Source organism: Convolutriloba macropyga, chromosome 3, assembly GCF_964194025.1.
Source record: "Convolutriloba macropyga chromosome 3, txConMacr16.3, whole genome shotgun sequence".
NCBI classification, from domain to species: domain Eukaryota; kingdom Metazoa; phylum Xenacoelomorpha; order Acoela; family Convolutidae; genus Convolutriloba; species Convolutriloba macropyga.
Window position 1 is genome coordinate 33,026,766 of NC_134470.1, and position 18,089 is coordinate 33,044,854.

Here is an 18,089-nt window from a genome sequence, read left to right on the forward strand (position 1 = left end):
ACAGGTGAGAAAAATAAACACTTTTCAGTAGGCAATTGAGCGGAGAAGTAAGAGAAGATTTCGAGTTGTAAGTTGTCCGAATGGCCTGACTACAGTGACTGTCAATTTTAACTCTTCATAACTAACTATATCGTAATGTTGAATTTTGTTACTTTATGAAATTTGCAAAAAAAATTCAAGGTATCTGTTCGTCAATAGGGCTAACAGTCAGCCCAATATATGATTAAAAATTGAACAATACGTATGAACAAAAAATTGCCACTTCATGTGTCCGCAGTAAATAAAAGAAGTCATTCGAGTTATGTTTCCATGTTAAAATTAAAATCATAGTAAATCATTATAAAATCTTGCGTCCTTTTCTGTTTAATGCAGTCGCAGTCGTTTTCAAAACCATTTATGTTGTTTACACGGCAAGCGATTTGAAGTATACAAGTGTTATAATATAATACTTCTGCCATTTAGCTTGAAAATTTTTTGGGATCCAGATGAACCATTAACAGATTATTCAATTTTTCCAATTGTTAGGAAAATTGTTTTTGTTTGTTTTTTAAAATTTTCTATCTAAGTAATGATTCCAAATTGGAAAAAAAGACACCAGTAAACAGCTAAAGAGAGCATGCATTTTCGCAAAATCATTGCCACAATAATCTTTTAACCCGTCTATTTGGAGACAAACTTTGGACAATTTGAAAAAGAGAGAGACAGAGAACACGCACGCCCGCGGTGTCTCGAACTTTTATTGAAGTCTCGAATTGTGCATGCCGTTGGTCGTTTGGTTAATTTGCGATTAAATCACAACAATCAAAGATCCTACTAACTATCTAAAAAGGTAGAGACAATCATATCTAATGCTCTCAGTCATTACCATATGGCTCGCATGTCTTTCAAGACATTTCTTTAAGAAAATCAGATAATTTTTGAGTTCAGCCGTCTATTTAAGAATATTTCTGCCATTTTATGCAGCTTAGTCTCATTTTTGACGGACCCCATTCTCTATCGAATGAAACAAAAAAATCTTTATAGAGATCTTATTTTAAGTAATTGAAGCTGTGACTTTGAACGTATTTGACAATATAAGAATTTCAAACCGTTTTTGATTTTTAGCCACTTTTCATATTACTTCTGTCAACTTTTAGCCGTGTTTTGTCAGTCTTTCGATCGAAACTAAAGTTAACTTTTCGCGGACTTAGGTTTTAACTAACGCTTATTTGAATTTGATACAACAATTCCTAATTAAACTTTTATGACGTTGTATATTTGGCTAAATCTGTGGCTCTTTTGTAATCTTATGATTTTTCTGACCGGCTGCAGACCACATTGGCTTCCTAGGTCTCCTAGAATTTAGTCTCAATAATCAAAGTTCCGATTGGCTTCCTAAAAAAATAAGTGAACCTAACTAAATTTTCAGTTAATACTTATGGGCTCCTATGACTTTAAATATTTTTGTTTTTCAAAAATCACTGAAATTTTGAAATTTGCTTGCTTTAACTTTTTTGTTTCTCTCAACTTTTGTAGCTGGATGTTTTTACTGACAAACAATTGAAAAAATTGTACATTTCTTTTGGCTACGCAATTTTCTTGCAAATTATAAGTGAATTATCAATATTTGTCTGAATTTGATGTTCTTTTTGTAGTTGCCTGACAAATTCTGAGTAACGCAAAGTCTCAATGGCTTCCTATTGAGGTCTAGGTGAAATTACTCAAAAAATCCAATTGATAGCTCTTGGTTTTAAAGAGTTTGATTTTTTTGGTTACAAACTTGGTTGTATTTTTTGCTCTTTTTCTCTCAACTTACAGGTCCCATCTGTTTCTTGCGATAAAAACACTAATCTTTACTACTGTCTTCGTGTTTGAACTGGTGTTTCTTTTCATTTTGACACATTGAATTTTCCTTATAAAAGAGTTTTTGATACTGGTCAATATACTAATTTTGTTGTTTTCTTACAGTGCCTGTATGAAAAGCCGCCCTCTTGATGTACAAATGTGGAAATATATAATCTTGGAATTTGATTGCTTTGAATTTTTAAGTGGCTTCAACTTTTTGTGTTTTCGTAATGTATTGGCAACTTTTTGAGTCTGGTCTTTATTTGTTATCAATTTGTAGTTTTAAGACCTAGTTTTAGTCTCACGAAGGACAAGTGCCATTGTCCTCCTAAGGAGTCAATTGTAATAATTTGTATTTTTTTTATAAAGAAGACGGTTGTTACTAATTTTTTTGCACTTCTTTTTTGTTCTTCTTTTCGTCATCTTTTACTTAGTCTCATTCAAGGCAAGTCCCATCTCCTGTTAAGTGAAATAAAACTCAGTTTTTCCATCCAAGTGCTTTTCTGATACTATTTCATTTTTATTTCTATTTGTTTTTTTAACGAAAATTTTATTTGCAGTTTTGGGCGTAACTAATGCTTGTTGTTGTTCTATTTTGATGTCTGTCTTTTCTCGTAGATTCCTTTACGACAGATCTCATCGGTTCTCTAATGTTGCATTATTTATTTTCTTAGTTGTTTCAGTTTATAACAGTTATTTTCACTCACACACCTATTGTGTTCGAATAGTCGGTAAATTTTGCTGTCAGCAATTGCTAGACATTTAGATCATACCGAAACAAAAACAATCTCCTTCGTTCCATCCTCCTTGTTGTCTTAAAAATTTATCCTCAGTTTTCAATTTTCGAAAAAAAAGAAACAACAAATTGGACTTCGAAGACATTAACGCGTTCGGACACTTTAATCTCGCGGAACTACGGCGGTGGTCAAGCAAGCCGATAGGCAAGCAAACCGAAACTTAAAAAATGAGGTCAAGTAAGTCGAAAAGCTTTGGGATACACTTATTTTAAGTTTCCCTTGGCGAGCCGGTTGGCGCGCTTAGAGCGCTTCGCGGCTTCGCCGTTATAACCGGCCCGCAGTTTCCGTATTACATATCACAGCAAATGAGAGGCATGGCCATGAACAGCATCCACTTGTACCCACAAAATGTCTAAAATTAACGTATTTTTGTTTCCTTTGTGCATTGGAATACATTATGCACTATAAAACTATGGGCGGTGTTGATTCTAACGGTTAACACTGTATTATTTCTGATAGAATACAAAAATATTACATAACTCTCAGCCTGCTTTTTTGTCGACTTACATTGTTTTCACCTGGAACTACAGTTGTGAACAAATAAAAAAGTTTAAGTTATGTAACGGCTTTGCCAACACCAGAGAGAATCTGCAAACCTAGAAATCGACGGAAGTGATAATAAGTCAATTAACAAGGTTTCTATTGATACCACCACTCTTTTTTAATCTTGTTTAAGTCTCTCATTATGTAAATAAGAGTTCAAGTTAGGGAAAAATTTTGCTTCAAAACGTATAATAAAATTTCTCAGTCAAGGAAATCATTTCAGAGGAAAATCCCAAACCATATAAACTACTCATACCTATGGTGGTTGTGCTCCAATAAACTTCATCGCTTCTTGCAGTTTGTTCGTATTTAGTTCCTGCGACATAAAATCTGTAGGAAGGAGCTGCCACAATGAAAACAACTTTGTGGGGCCAAGTGGGAGGATCTGGAGTTTGCTTGATGTCATTTATGAACAGACTGAAAAAAAAACTTACATAAACATAACATTGCCAGGGTTGAAGAAGCGGGTGTCCCGCTTTTTCACCCCTATTCATTTAACCCCCTGTCATTTAACCCCGATTTATTCACCCCTGTATCATTTAACCCCTCTATCTTTTAACCCCTCTATCATTTCACCCCGATTTTAATCTTTCTATAAAATAAAGATAGTTAAATAAGCAATATAATCATTTGGCCATGCCTCGCAGGCCATGGCCATGCCTCAGCGGCCCGTGGGACTTGATATGAAACTATCACAACCGAACGTGGGATTAATTTATCCACTTAATTATGACAAAACATGCCTTTAATGTCGACTGATAATTGGCGGGATGAAATGAAAGAGGGGTGAAATGATAGAGGGGTTAAATGATAGATGGGTGAATAAATCGGGGTTAAATGATAGGGGGTTAAATGAATAGGGGTGAAAAGAAGTAGAACCGAAGAAGCGCACATAAGTGATTAGGGCAATTAAACTTTTTTTTCTAAATATTAACTATACCAATTATATAAGAAACTAATATCGGGGTGAAAAGATAGAGAGGTGAGATAATCTGGGTTAAATTATCAGGCAGTGATGGATCTGGCCACCCATACAAGGATTTATTGGAACTAACATTCCGAAAAGAATTTTCTTTACCCCTCATTTTTCCTAATCCCCAGGTCAATCGTATTTCACGCGCAAAATACATCCGAAAAACATTTTAATTTCTCCTATATGGTAATAACTGTTCAAAGCTGACAAAAAGTGCAATGGAAATCCAATTTTGAATGCTGTCTCCCACGTATTTTGATCGCAAAATCGATTGCATTTACTACGCAGAATAAACTTACTCACCTCTCAATTGTGCCAGTTCAACCTTGATAACGATACGTGCTAATGATTTTGTATTGTTTTTAGTTCACTGGGTTTGTATACTTTAAAGTATACTTATCGCTGGAAACTTTAAAGTATACTTATGGCAAGTCAGCAATCAACTGATTTAAATTTTGATAGCAAGCTTTCTTCTGCTATTACTTTAGAATAACCAATACTAAAGTGAAGTTTTGTGCTAATTTGATCAATTTACAAATTTCACTCATAAAGATTTTTTTGTGATATTAACCTCTGTGAGATATTACCAGCCTTCTTTGTCATCCATTAAAACAAAATCTTCATACTTAATCTCAAAGTTAAAAATGGGAATTAATTTTTTCTTTATATAAAGTTCCCTTTCCCCTTCTGCAGTCATCCTTGCAGTTTGTATGCCTCGGCGAAAAGATCAGAAAACATTTAACATTTGGTATGAGAAAACAAATGAGAAAACCGGAAAATGTCGACCGACATTTCAAATATTGTAATTTCTTTGGAAATAGTTACATCGGAAATAGTTATAATCACAGAGTTTACAGAAATAGTTCTAAATCACAGAAATAGTTATGCGCAGAGTTTACATCAGATCCTTCATTTACACTGCTAATCGGAAACGTGCGTTTCTGTGAAAACAATACTTTATACTAAAAAGTTAATTTTTATTTTTTAATATAAATTTTAAATTGATTTTGTGTTACTTTTGGAAAATTTTACCTTTTTGATTTTAAACTTTTAAAATTTTTGATGATTAAAAAATTCTCTGTTTGCTGCATATTTTTTATACACACAAAAAGGTGAACACATTATTATTGTTTTCGAAATATTGTTTTTGGGAAAACAAATAGAATTTGAAAAACAAAATTAAGTTCGGCATTCGACAGTAATATTGAAATATGTACAAAAACGGATAAATAATCAATTTATCCGTGTACTGCTAGAATGCGGACAAAATTGGCGGACTTTGAAACACTAATTTGAATCTATTGAAATGTTGTATGACTCAATTAAATAAAATAGAAAAACAGCGGAAGAGTTAGTCTCGAGCGTCTAGTGGTTGCTAAGGTCTATCTCAAACTGATTCAGTTGGGACGGGGAAAAACAAAATCAAAAAGGGGCTGAAAAACACGTCCACAGATGTTTTTATATACCACTATGTTTACTAGAAACATATAAAGTGAAAAAATCATAATCTTTCACGCATTTTCCAATTAACTGTCATGAGGAGGGATATAGTTTTCTTGCGGGAGAGAAAATTGGGGTGATAAGTATGCGTGGAAGATATTGTATGTATGGTCGATAGGCTGAGGCGTATTAAGTGGTGAGTGTTTAGGTAGGTAGCGGAGTCGGTGAGCAGGGAGCTTGATTTTTAGATTCATTGTTTAGTTAGGTACGAGGGGCTTATATCATATCGAAAACTTTCCAAAGGAGCTTTTGATCTTGAAAATTAAAAGCAGTTTCTAATAATTTTACATTACAAACTTTGCTACCATTCCAGTTCAATGTTCGGTTGCAGAAGTCATTTTCAGAAACAGAAGTATTTGTTCGAAAAGTCTGAAGTCAAAATTCAAATCATGATTATAATTGCGTCATCTTAAAAAAACATAAAGGCTAGAAAAAATCTTTAACAACAGTCCTATTTCATATTTTATACAAGAAAAACGAAACAATATACTTTTAGAAGCAACCAATTGTAAATCACGATTTTGAGTATTTGGGATAGGTTAAATAGGAGATCAATTCATAGGTATGTTCAGGGTTTAGGAGGCTAGTAGGTAGGAAATTGAAGGGGGTAGGTTGGTGGGGTTACACAGTTGGAGGAGTGAATAATATGTGGGAGAGGTTTTCAAATAGCGGGGTCCAGGCAGGGTGTAAATAGTTGCCCAGGATTAAGTATGGGAAAAATTGTCAGCAGTTCTTTGTTACTATACACTACAAAATAGGCTACTGTTGAAGTCCAACGTTTGAAAACAGAGATTAATGTCTAAAAAAAATCAATCGTGATTCTGGTCCTTATCAAAATTTCATCCGCTTAAGAAAACATACCCGGTCGGATACCAAAAACAACTCAAAGAGTAGTGCAATAACATCTCTCAACTATCACAGCCTCTTTTACAAATATCAAAAAAGAATAAAAAAAGCAATATATAGATAGAAACAATCTTTGGATTTTTGCGGATTGGCGTGGAGGAGCGTTGGCAGGTGGCGAATTGGTGATTGGAGTTTGGTGATAGGTTGAATGGGGTAGGTATCCGTATTAGATTAGTTGTGTAGGTATAGGGGTTTGGTTAGGAGGTGGGCGGTAGCTGGGGGATAGTTTATGGGAGTCAAGAAAGGGATGGTAGTTAAGTGGTAGTAGATTAGTTGGAGCTAGGTAGTTTAAGGTTGGGGCAGATGGGCGGTAGTTGGGGGATAGGTATAGGGGCGGCAGGTAGTTGGTGGCACGTAGGTGATAGTCGGAAGGTTTTGGGGGTTCAGGCAGGGGGGTTTGCTTTACTTTCGTTTTTTTTTCACAAAAATTCAACTAATATTTAGGAAATAATTTATGTAAAATGACTTATTTGGATGGAACCATATGGTTTAATTTAGCTATTACTTTGGTTGGCTGGTTATTTGCTTCCTAGAATGTTGCTAACAAGTCTGTGGTAGCAGATGTTACAGCAAAATTTTTTCTTCATTGTGTTTTATTTGGGACGACAGAAATGACCACCGTCAATTTTTTTTTACTCAAAAACTGTATATTCATTTTCTACTTTATTTTTTTTAAAAAAAGCTATCTATGGGGAAACTGTCAAGATGTCGGGAAATCTTGATTGAACTCTGAGAGCTGTTACTATTTTTGATCCATTACTTTTTCCATTACGGCCATTGAGTTTCAGTTCTTCTAGCTCTTATAATTGGCAAATATGGAGAAAAATTTGATGGCAATAATAATGCCATCATGTCACCAATAAGAGTTTTGCTCTAATTCGTTTCACGACGCTTAAAATTGCTTTAAGGTAACCTATAATGCAACCGCGTCTTCTGTGACGACCACAAAGAAAAGTTTTTGAATTCTTAAATATATAATGTGATGGTTTCAAAGAAACTTCAAGAAACTTAAAAGTTTTCTTTATTAAAGTTTCAAAGAACGAAAGAAGAAGTTACCTGACGAACTTTATTGCTGTGTCGATAAGTAATGGTCACAAAACTAAACTCAATTCTAATTTTGTTTTGGCGCTATCATTATCTTATTGACCTATCAATCATATGTCAGAAGCAAATTCTCCCACCAACAGAAACCTGATTTTAACATCCACCGACCTCCCACTAATGAACTCGATTGTACCCAAGCCATATATGATTCTCATGAAATGTTGATGAAAATAGAAAATCACCTCAGGGATTCGGAGTTAAGATCTATTCACATGCCAATCATGAAAAATATTTTAGATGTTTTTATATACCACGATGTTTACTAGAAACATATAAAGTGAAAAAATCATCACTTTTCACGCATTTTCCAATTAACTGTCTTGAGGAGGGATATAGTTTTCTTGCGGGAGAGAAAATTGGGGTGATAAGTATGCGTGGTAAATATTGTATGTATGGTCGATAGGCTGAGGCGTATTAAGTGGTGAGTGTTTAGGTAGGTAGCGGGGGTTGGTGAGCAGGGAGCTTGATTTTTAAATTCATTTTTTAGTTAGGTACGAGGGGCTTATATCATATCCAAAACTCTCCAAAGGATTTTTTGATCTTGAAAATTACCAGCAGTTTCTAATAATTTTAATTTACAAACTTTGCTACCATTCCAGTTCAATGTTCGGTTGCAGAAGTCATTTTCAGAAACAAAAGTATTTGTTCGAAAAGACTGAAGTCAAAATTCACATCATGATTATAATTGCGTCATCTTAAAAAAACATAGAGGCTAGAAAAGATCTTTAACAACAGTCCTATTTCATATTTTATACAAGAAAAACGAAACAATATACTTTTAGAAGCAACCAATTGTAAATCACGATTGTGAGTATTTGGGGTAGGTTAAATAGGAGATCAATTCATAGGTATGTTCAGGGTTTAGTTGGCTAGTAGGTGGGAAATTGAAGGGGGTAGGTTGGTGGGGTTACACAGTTGGAGGAGTGAATAATTCGTAGGAGAGGGTTTCAAATAGCGGGGTCCAGGCAGGGTGTAAATAGTTGCCCAGGTTTAAGTATGGGAAAAATTGTCAGCAGTTTCTTGTTACTATACACTACAAAATAGGCTACTGTTGAAGTCCAACGTTTGAAAACAGAGATTAATGTCTGAAAAAATCAATCGTGATTCTGGTCCTTATCAAAATTGCTTCCGCTTAAGAAAACATACCCGGTCGGATACCAGAAACAACTCAAAAAGTTGTGCAATAACATCTCTCAACTATCACAGCTTCTTTAACAAATATCAAAAAAGAACAAAAATAGCAATATATAGATAAAAACAATCTTTGGATTTTTGCGGATTGGCGTGGGGGAGCGTTGGCAGGTGGCGAATTGGTGATTGGAGTTTGGTGATAGGTTGAATGGGGTAGGTATCCGTATTAGATTAGTTGTGTAGGTATAAGGGTTTGGTTAGGAGGTGGGCGGTAGTTGTGGGATAGTTTATTGGAGTCAAAAAGGGGATGGTAGTTAAGTGGTAGTAGGTTAGTTGGAGCTAGCTAGTTTGAGGCTGGGGCAGATGGGCTGTAGTTGGGGGATAGGTATAGGGGCGGCAGGTAGTTGGTGGCATGTAGGTGATAGTCGGAAGGCTTTGGTGGTTCAGGCAGGGGTGTTTGCTTTACTTTCGTTTTTTTTCACAAAAATTCAACTAAAATTTAGGAAATAATTTATGTAAAATGACTTATTGGGATGGAACCATAAGGTTTAATTTAGCTATTACTTTGGTTGGCTGGTTATTTGCTTCCTAAAATGTTGCTAACAAGTCTGTGGTAGCAGATGTTACAGCAAAATTTTTTCTTCATTGTGTTTTTTTTGGGACGACAGAAATGACCACCGTCAATTTTTTTTACTCAAAAACTGTATATTCATTTTCTCCTTTATTTTTTTTAAAAATAAGCTATCTATGGGGAAACTGTCAAGAAGTCGGGAAATCTTGATTGAACTCTGAGAGCTGTTACTATTTTTGATCCATTACTTTTTCCATTACGGCCATTGAGTTTCAGTTCTTCTAGCTCTTATAATTGGCAAATATGGAGAAAATTTTGATGGCAATAATAATGCCATCATGTCACCAATAAGGGTTTTGCTCTAATTCGTTTCACGACGCTTAAAATTGCTTTAAGGTAACCTATAATGCAACCGCGTCTTCTGTGACGACCACAAAGAAAAGTTTTTGAATTCTTAAATATATAATGTGATGGTTTCAAAGAAACTTCAAGAAACTTAAAAGTTTTCTTTATTAAAGTTTCAAAGAACGAAAGAAGAAGTTACCTGACGAACTTTATTGCTGTGTCGATAAGTAATGGTCACAAAACTAAACTCAATTCTAATTTTGTTTTGGCGCTATCATTATCTTATTGACCTATCAATCATATGTCAGAAGCAAATTCTCCCACCAACAGAAACCTGATTTTAACATCCACCGACCTCCAACTAATGAACTCGACTGTACCCAAGCCATATATGATTCTCATGAAATGTTGATGAAAATAGAAAATCACCTCCGGGATTCGGAGTGTTACGTAGTAAATGAACGAATTATTAACCAATCAGATTCGAGTTTTTTAAAAGCGTATAGAAATCGTTCCAAATAAGATTTAAATGCGTATAAAACGTTCTAATATACATAGAAAGTTCCGAAAAAGTCCATTTAACCTAATTTTAAGTAAATATAACCACTATATGTATCGATTAATCTGGTTTTCGGCTTAATATTTTTAGGTTTTTTAGACAATTGCCGATTGAATACGAACTGAATTGACGTCAATAACATCAGACAAAAAACCAGTAAAAGAGCATCGAAAAAACCTTGCCGTCTAAGTTTTCACTTGTTACATTGATCGTACTAATGCTATGTACGTTGTTTACTTACGTTGCTTTCAGAACACGTTGCTTTATATATGAAAAAATATATAATTGAAGCCTTATCGGTAGACTGTTTTGACCTATTTACAGCTACATATTGGTCCCGCGACCCGGCTTACAAATACGGAATCTCGACATAAGGAATAGCCTAATTATGATAAACTTGTTTATTAGATTTATTTGACTTGCTGTTGAGAATTGGGCTGCCATTTGTAGCGAGCGAACCGATCAATTTGACCATTTGTGTACATCATATTCAGTAGCAGTGCAATTCATAAGATCTACGTGAAGAAAAAGAGCACGGTCGAGTTGACCGAATATTTCGACGGCAGATTCCAAGGCAACCGAGACGAATATTTGGACAATATTTCTGGTAGTAGCACCCTCTATTTGGGCAATCTGTCTTCACATTCGAGGAGCAGATCTATGAGCTGTTTTCGAGGGCGGGAGATGTGAGGTGTGTGATTATGGGGTTGGACAAAGTGACGAAGACGCCATTTGTTTTCTGTTTTGTTGAGTATTACACTCCAGATGAAACGCAACAACTAAGGAAGATGGTTACTGATTTCTAAGTGGGAAACACAACAACTGTAAGACAAAACCAAGTTGTGAATTTTTTGCAGTGAAGTGTTTTAAGATTAATTTAGACGGCAAGAAACCCAACCCATGAATTTTTTTCGGATAATGGGTTAGTAGAATTAAACAAATATTTGTAGAAAAAAAACTGTTTTCGAGACGAAAAAACATCGATTTTGAAAATTTTTGGTAGATTTACCAGAAATTCGAAAAAATTGATCAAGTCGGTTCGTACATCAAAGAATAACCTCTGATAAAGAAAAAATTGAGAGAAAATTATGCTAATTTGTCCAATTTTGAAAATTTTTGGTCAATTTTGATGCAAATAAAAAAAACATAGAATATCAATTTAGAATATTTAAAAACCGTATTTCTGAGTTTAAAACCGTCCAATTTACTGGATTACCGTTCCGTAAACAAGAATTTGCAAAAAATTGACCAAAATTTGAAAAAATTGGACAAATGCATAAAATTTTGACAAATTTGTCAGAAAATCAATTTTCCAGCAAGAAGGTTCGTTAATTGAGTGAAACTCAATAAACACAAAAAGTTGTGAAAATTTTCACAACCTCCGGCCTACAAAAAAAAAATATCGAATTCCCATAATTTTTCTCGTCGATCGTTTATGAACCATTTTGCCCGCGTCTTTTTCGTCCTTTCGCCTTTTAGTTTTCCGTGTTACAATTTTTTTTCTCAATAACGTCGCTCTCCCAAAACTTCGCTTTTCGTTTTATTCCGCTTCTTTTCCAGATTTCAGTGTAGTATGTCATATGTGATGAAGTAAGTTGTTGTTTTTGCTGTAGTATGTTGAGTATGCTTGTATGCTGGTTTGTTGTTTAGGTCTTATAGCTTTCTAGGGTGTGACTTAAGTTTATTCTCGAGTTACGGCTGGATTGTTCTTTGACTTTTCAACTTTACTAATTTACTAGCCCTCCTGTTGTAGTATTTTGATTTCGCTGGTCTATGTTTGTGTGTACTTGTATGATTGCTAGTTGGTTTGGTCTTGTTACCTTCTAGCGTGTGACTTAAGTTTATTCTCGAGTTACGAATGGATTGTTTCTTGACTTTTCAAACTGTCTTAGTCTACAAATACACTATTGTAGTTCATTCAATTTTGCTGTAGATTGTTCAATACCGTTAGTATGCTGATTGTTTGTTTTGGTTTGGGTTTTGATAGGATGTGACTTAAGTTTATTCTGGAGTTACGGCTAGTAAATTTTTCGACCTTTTCATCCTTTTAGTGTACTACTGCATTGCCGTAAATTAGTTTCTCGTTAAATTTGTCGTTATAAACCCATTATGAACTATGTTAGATTGGCTTGCAGTAGCTTCTCTCCTTCTTCCTAGGGTGTGACTTAAGTTTGTTCTGGAGTTACGGCTAGGTTGTTTGCTTGAGTTTTTGCTGTGGTCTGCTAGCATATTTCTTTCCAACCTCATTTCCCGCCCGTTCTTTCCCACCGTCCCGTTTCGTTGCGTTGCGCGTTTTTCACCCGCTTTCCCGCACGTCCCGTTTCCGTTCCGTCGCGCACTGCTCGCTCGACTTCTCGTCTGTTCCGTTCCCGTTGCGTCGCGCGTTGCTCGTCCGACTTCCCGTCCGTCACGTTTCCGTTTCGTCGCGCGTTCCTCGCTCGACTTCCCGTGCGTCCTTTGTCTCCCTCTGCGTTGAGCGCATAGCGTTCAGCGCTCCACTTCTGTTTTTGTCGGGCACTGGGTGCTCGACGACATTTTCTGCACTTTGGGCGGTTTGTTTTACAGACTGTCTACAGTGTGCTGTGTTTGGTGTCTTTTGCGTTGGGTTTTATTTGCGTGGGTTTGATTTGTTTGGAGTGTGCTTATAAAAGATAACCGTGTGCAGTGGTATCTTTGCTGGTATTTGGAAATAATAACATCGTGATGTCTAATAGTCTTGATCAAAAAGTCAAAAAGTTGTACGCTGCCAGGTCAAAGCGTGAAGCTGAATTGCATGCTATACATGAAGATATCCTTCATTGTTTAAATAATCAAAGCAGGCGAGTGAAAGTTGAACGCCTAGTAACAAAGTGCAACGAAGCATTTATGACTGTTGTAGACAAAAATGAGGACCTGATTGCATTTGCTGGAAAAACAGAGGATCCAAGTGCACTTGTTCCTTCATTAGAGTCTTACTTGGAAACAATGACAACTAAGAATGACAAGATACTCACATCAGCACGAAACTACATCAACTCTGCTGATGATGAAATTGGCGAGTTCCAGGAACCAAGGGCTTCCATTCGTTCTAGACTTCCCTCAATTATGACCTCGTCAAAAACATCTAGTCAGCGTATACATGATTACGTAATTGCTAAAATGAAGCGCGAAGAAATTGAAAAACAGAATGAGGCAGCCATTCGCCTTGCTAAACAGAAAAAGCAAATGGAATTAGATGAACTGGAGGAAAACAACAGGAAACGTTTGGCAGAGGCAACTCTGCAAGAATTTGAATTGCTGGACGCCGTTTCTAAAGGTAGCCAATCTGAAACAACTGCAAGTGCTAGGACCTCAATGAGAAGTGAAAAGGCTGTCCAAGACTGGATCAACACCTCACTTGCTTTAAGTTTTCACAATGAGGAGAAAACTAGTGAACCACAGGTTATGATTGACCCTCCAGAATGTCCTAGCCACAACAACGGCAAAACAGTGGAAGATCAGAACACTGAAATTTCAAGGCATTCCATTCCAAAAAATTGTCGAGGCAATTACATTTTAAGCAATGAGACCTTGCAGCAACTCGACCCCTATTATACTCCACCTGAAAATTTTTTGGCTGCTGCTAACACACAGGCGTTGTACCAGGCGCACCTAAGGGCGCAAATGAATCAAACAGGCCAGCAAGGCACGGCGCTCCCAAGCATAACTAACCAAGGAACCGCGGATAGTCAGCCGCCTTTTGTACACGCCCCAGGGGCTTCTTCACCATACATTCAACCGCCCATTCCACAGCCGTTCGCACCGCAACAAAATCAGAATAATGCAGCAGAGTTATTTCCAAACGCATGACTTCAAATTTCACAATCCAGGGGACCTGAAACATCAAGTCTGCCCAAGAATAATTTGGCCCAGCAAATATGCTCCCGACAACAAATTAATTTTGTCCCCCGAGCACCAAACGCCACTATTCCTACTTTTCCGACAACAAATCATCCAGCCCCCGCAATAAACGTTCCCCTGCACCCAAGCGCCCCAGCAAGTCCAAACATTCAACAGCACAACTCCGAACCCGCTCATCCTAACGTCCTTCCCATTCCGAACCCAGTCTTCGCACCTAACCTCACTGCTCCCATCCCACAAGTCACTTTGGATAATCAGCCTCTCAACAAAACATTTCAGAATAATAATAACCGAGTACACAAAGTCGTACGTTCCGTTGCTCCGCCTGTCCCAAATATGCCCAATATCCCTCTTGGCCAAAATTTTGTGCCAAATATGAGTCACTGGCGGTTTCCACAGCACAGACCGTCAATATTCAACCAAGACACAACCACCGTGAATAGTCTGCCTCCAAATGTACACGCCCATATCGCACCATCAAGCACTTATGTTCCACCACGAATTTATCACAATTCGCCCCCTTTGATTGTTATGCAATCACCGTTAGGCGCGCAGCAGAAAAACCTGATCGCGACTACTAATTTTGTACCTGGTCTAGCCACTCCGGTTTTTCAACCAACATACCCCTATGTTGGGCCCACTCCGTTGAGTTGGAGCGGTCCGCAGGTGTCTGCAACTGCCCCTCCCATACCTGACAATGCGTCATTGATTAGGGAATTAGCTGATGCAATAACAAGCAAGAGAAACGACCCTTTGCCCGAGTGGAAACTTGCAGAGTTTAATGGCGACCCATTAAAGTGGCATGAGTGGTATGGTCAATTCAAAAGAGCGATCGACTCGCAGCCGCTCACTGATGACGTTAAATTGACGTACCTTAAAACACTCGTCACCGGTAAAGCAAAGATTACAATTGCCGAGTTTGCTTACTGTGGTTTAATGTACAAGGATGCACTAAGGACTTTGGAACGTATATTTGGCCAGCCACAGGCAGTCGTAAGTGCACACTTGGATAAACTAAACAGTTTTCCACCTCCTAAAATGCACAATAGTGATAACATCATAAACTATTCTGCTGCAATATCCAGTCTCGTTGGGGTTTTCAAGTCGTTATCATATGATGCTGATTTGAAGAGCGCTTCCCTACTTAACCAAGCGCTTCAGAAGTTACCACCAAACATGAAAGAGTCATGGTCACTCTTTACGGTTAAGAAGCACTGGGTTAAGCCTACCCTCCTTGACTTTAACGATTGGCTTAAAGAAAAGGCTGAGGCCCATGATCTTATGAAACAAAGCGCAACCAAGGCCAAACCTGAAGAGAACATCACTTCAGTAACCAAGACCAAAACAGCCTCAAAAGTGTTTGCATCAAATTCGCAACAAAGGGAAACAAAGAAGCAAATGCCATTTGCTTCCACAAACACTTACCCTCGGTGCGTTGTATGCAAAGGTAATCACCGGCTATGGGAGTGTCGAGTTTTCAAGGAAAAGACACCAACCCAGAGAGCTAAGTTGGTGGCGGATAGCAAACTTTGCTTTTCGTGTTTAAGGGACAAGCACACGTTCCGCCAGTGCCCTCAGCCAAGAAAGTGCCGAGCAGAGGGGTGCAATAGTTCGCATAACTCACTATTGCATGGAGCAGATAGGGTTTTCCCAACAAAACAGTCAACAAATCCAAATAATATCCAGTCTTCTGGAAACACAGGTCAAAGTAAAGCAACCACTAGTCAACAGCCGTCCAATAAGACCACAACAATGTCTTCTGTTACTGACGTTAAGGGGCTCCTTCAGGTAACGGAATTGCATTTGGTCAATTCGTCCGGTTTAGATACCAAGGCTTTAGTATTGTGTGATACCGCCTGCAGTAACTCTTGGGTGGCCGGTAGTCTCGCAGACAGACTCGGTTTGCACGGTGAAGCACTAAAGCTAACTGTCAAGGGTATTAATACCGAAGAAAAAGTTGACACTAGGATTGTTTAAGTTACTGTGAAACCAAGAGAACATCAAGATTTCGAACCATTTACCATCAACCCTTTCGTTAAAGAGAGTCTGAACGTCGGCTCTGATATAATTAACGTACAGGCCCTGCAAGAGACATACCCTCACTTAGCGGTCCTTGATCCCGTGACATATTCCTATAAAGACATTGAGATGATACTCGGACAAGATGTCTATCATGCCATCCGCCCGTTAGAATACTTCTCTGCCGATGAGAAGCGTTCACCCGTTGCCGTACGCTTACCCATAGGCTGGATCTTAAGCGGTCCGTTACCATCAAGTTCGTGTTTAACCTCAACGTGCTTTAAAGTGAATATCGAACATGACAAGGAGCTAGCAAGTCAAGTAAAGGCATGGTACGACATTGAATCATTCGGAGCGAATAAGCAGGTCGACCCACGATCTGCAGCAGACGCAAGGGCTCACGAAATTCTTGAGAGTACCACCATACACAATGGCTTGAGATACGATGTCGGAATGCTATGGGCAGCAGATAACACCAAGCTCCCAAATAATTACTTCTCCTCCCTTGTGCAACTAAAATCTCTCGAAAAACGATTGGCCAAGGATGAAGACCTTAGAGAGAAGTATACTAGCACCATTAAGGAAGACCTAAACAAGGGGTATGTAATTGAGGTTCCGGACGCTCACAAGGTTGAGAACCGGTCCGATAAAGAGTGGTACCTACCCCACCATCCCGTTTCAAACCCGAACAAACCGGGTAAGGTTCGTAGGGTGCTCAATGGAGCGGCAAAATTTCATGGCGCCTCACTGAATAAATCTTTGCTCACTGGCCCTGATCTGCTCCAAAATCTTATTTACGTACTTCTTCGCTTCCGACAACATCCATATGCCGTCTCTGCCGACATCGAGGGAATGTTTCTACAGGTTGGTAAATTACCATCAGATCAACCATCACTTCGCTTTTTGTGGCGGGAGGACCCCACAACTAACGTTGTAATGTATCAATATACGCGCCATATATTTGGGGCTAAAGACTCGCACACATGCGCCAACTATACATTACAACGCACTGCGAGAGACAATGCCAAGTTTTACCCCGAAGCTGCAAAAGCCGTCCTTGAAAACTTCTACATGGACGATTACCTTGACTCAGTGGAGTCTCCTGAGAAAGCCATCAATAGATCGAAGGAATTGGTACATCTTCTCCATCTCGGTGGGTTCAAGCTTACAAAGTTTGTAAGCAATGTGCCAAATCTGGCTGATCGAATTGATGGTTCGGCTCAATCTACAGATTCCAAGGTTATTGTTTCATGTCAGGAGGATTCATCGCATGTGCTAGGGTTAAAGTGGGATCACACTAATGACACTTTAGTTGTGAGTAGGGGTACAAGCTGCGCTATCACCAAGTCCCTCACGCAACGCTTGGTCCTAAGTCTTGTCTCGAAAGTCTTTGACCCCATTGGTCTTGTCGCACCCTTTACCGTCGGTGCGCGATTGCTCTTAAAAGACATCTGGCGTGTCACAGGACAACAATGGGATGACGAGCTCCCACAGGACATGGTTCAAAGATTTTTGGTCTGGAGTACGGACTTACCAAAGCTTGAAAACATCAAAATTCCCCGAAGTTACTTTAGTGGACACTTTGATAATATAGAGTTGCATATGTTCGGTGACAGTTCGCAGGATATTTTCAGTGCGGTCGCATTCTTGCGAGCCCGTGTAAAACACCTACGGGCGAAGAAAAAACAGAGCTTGCGTTTGTTTTAGGGAAAGCGCGCGTGGCGCCAATGAAAGTAATGACTGTCCCAAAACTCGAATTACAAGCAGCTCTACTTGCCGCTCGACTGAAAAGGGAAATTACACAAGCACTTACAGTACCTGTCAACCAAGTATTCATGTGGACAGATAGCACGACCGTTCTCCAATGGATTAACTCTAATGAAAAGCAACCAATCTTTGTTGCAAACCGCGTTTGTGAAGTTTTGGAGTATACCAGCG

At 38.2% G+C, this 18,089-nt stretch overlaps 1 protein-coding gene across 2 annotated transcripts in view; it reads right to left on the minus strand.

The window, feature by feature from the left end:
• Positions 1 to 18,089, minus strand: part of LOC142337018 (uncharacterized) — a 148,871-nt gene that overhangs the window by 11,545 nt on the left and 119,237 nt on the right. For both annotated transcript variants that reach the window (XM_075386051.1, XM_075386050.1), the window contains exon 15: positions 3,421 to 3,581. In XM_075386051.1, coding sequence (XP_075242166.1) covers positions 3,421 to 3,581 — 161 coding nt within the window. The remainder of the gene's footprint in view (positions 1 to 3,420; positions 3,582 to 18,089) is intronic.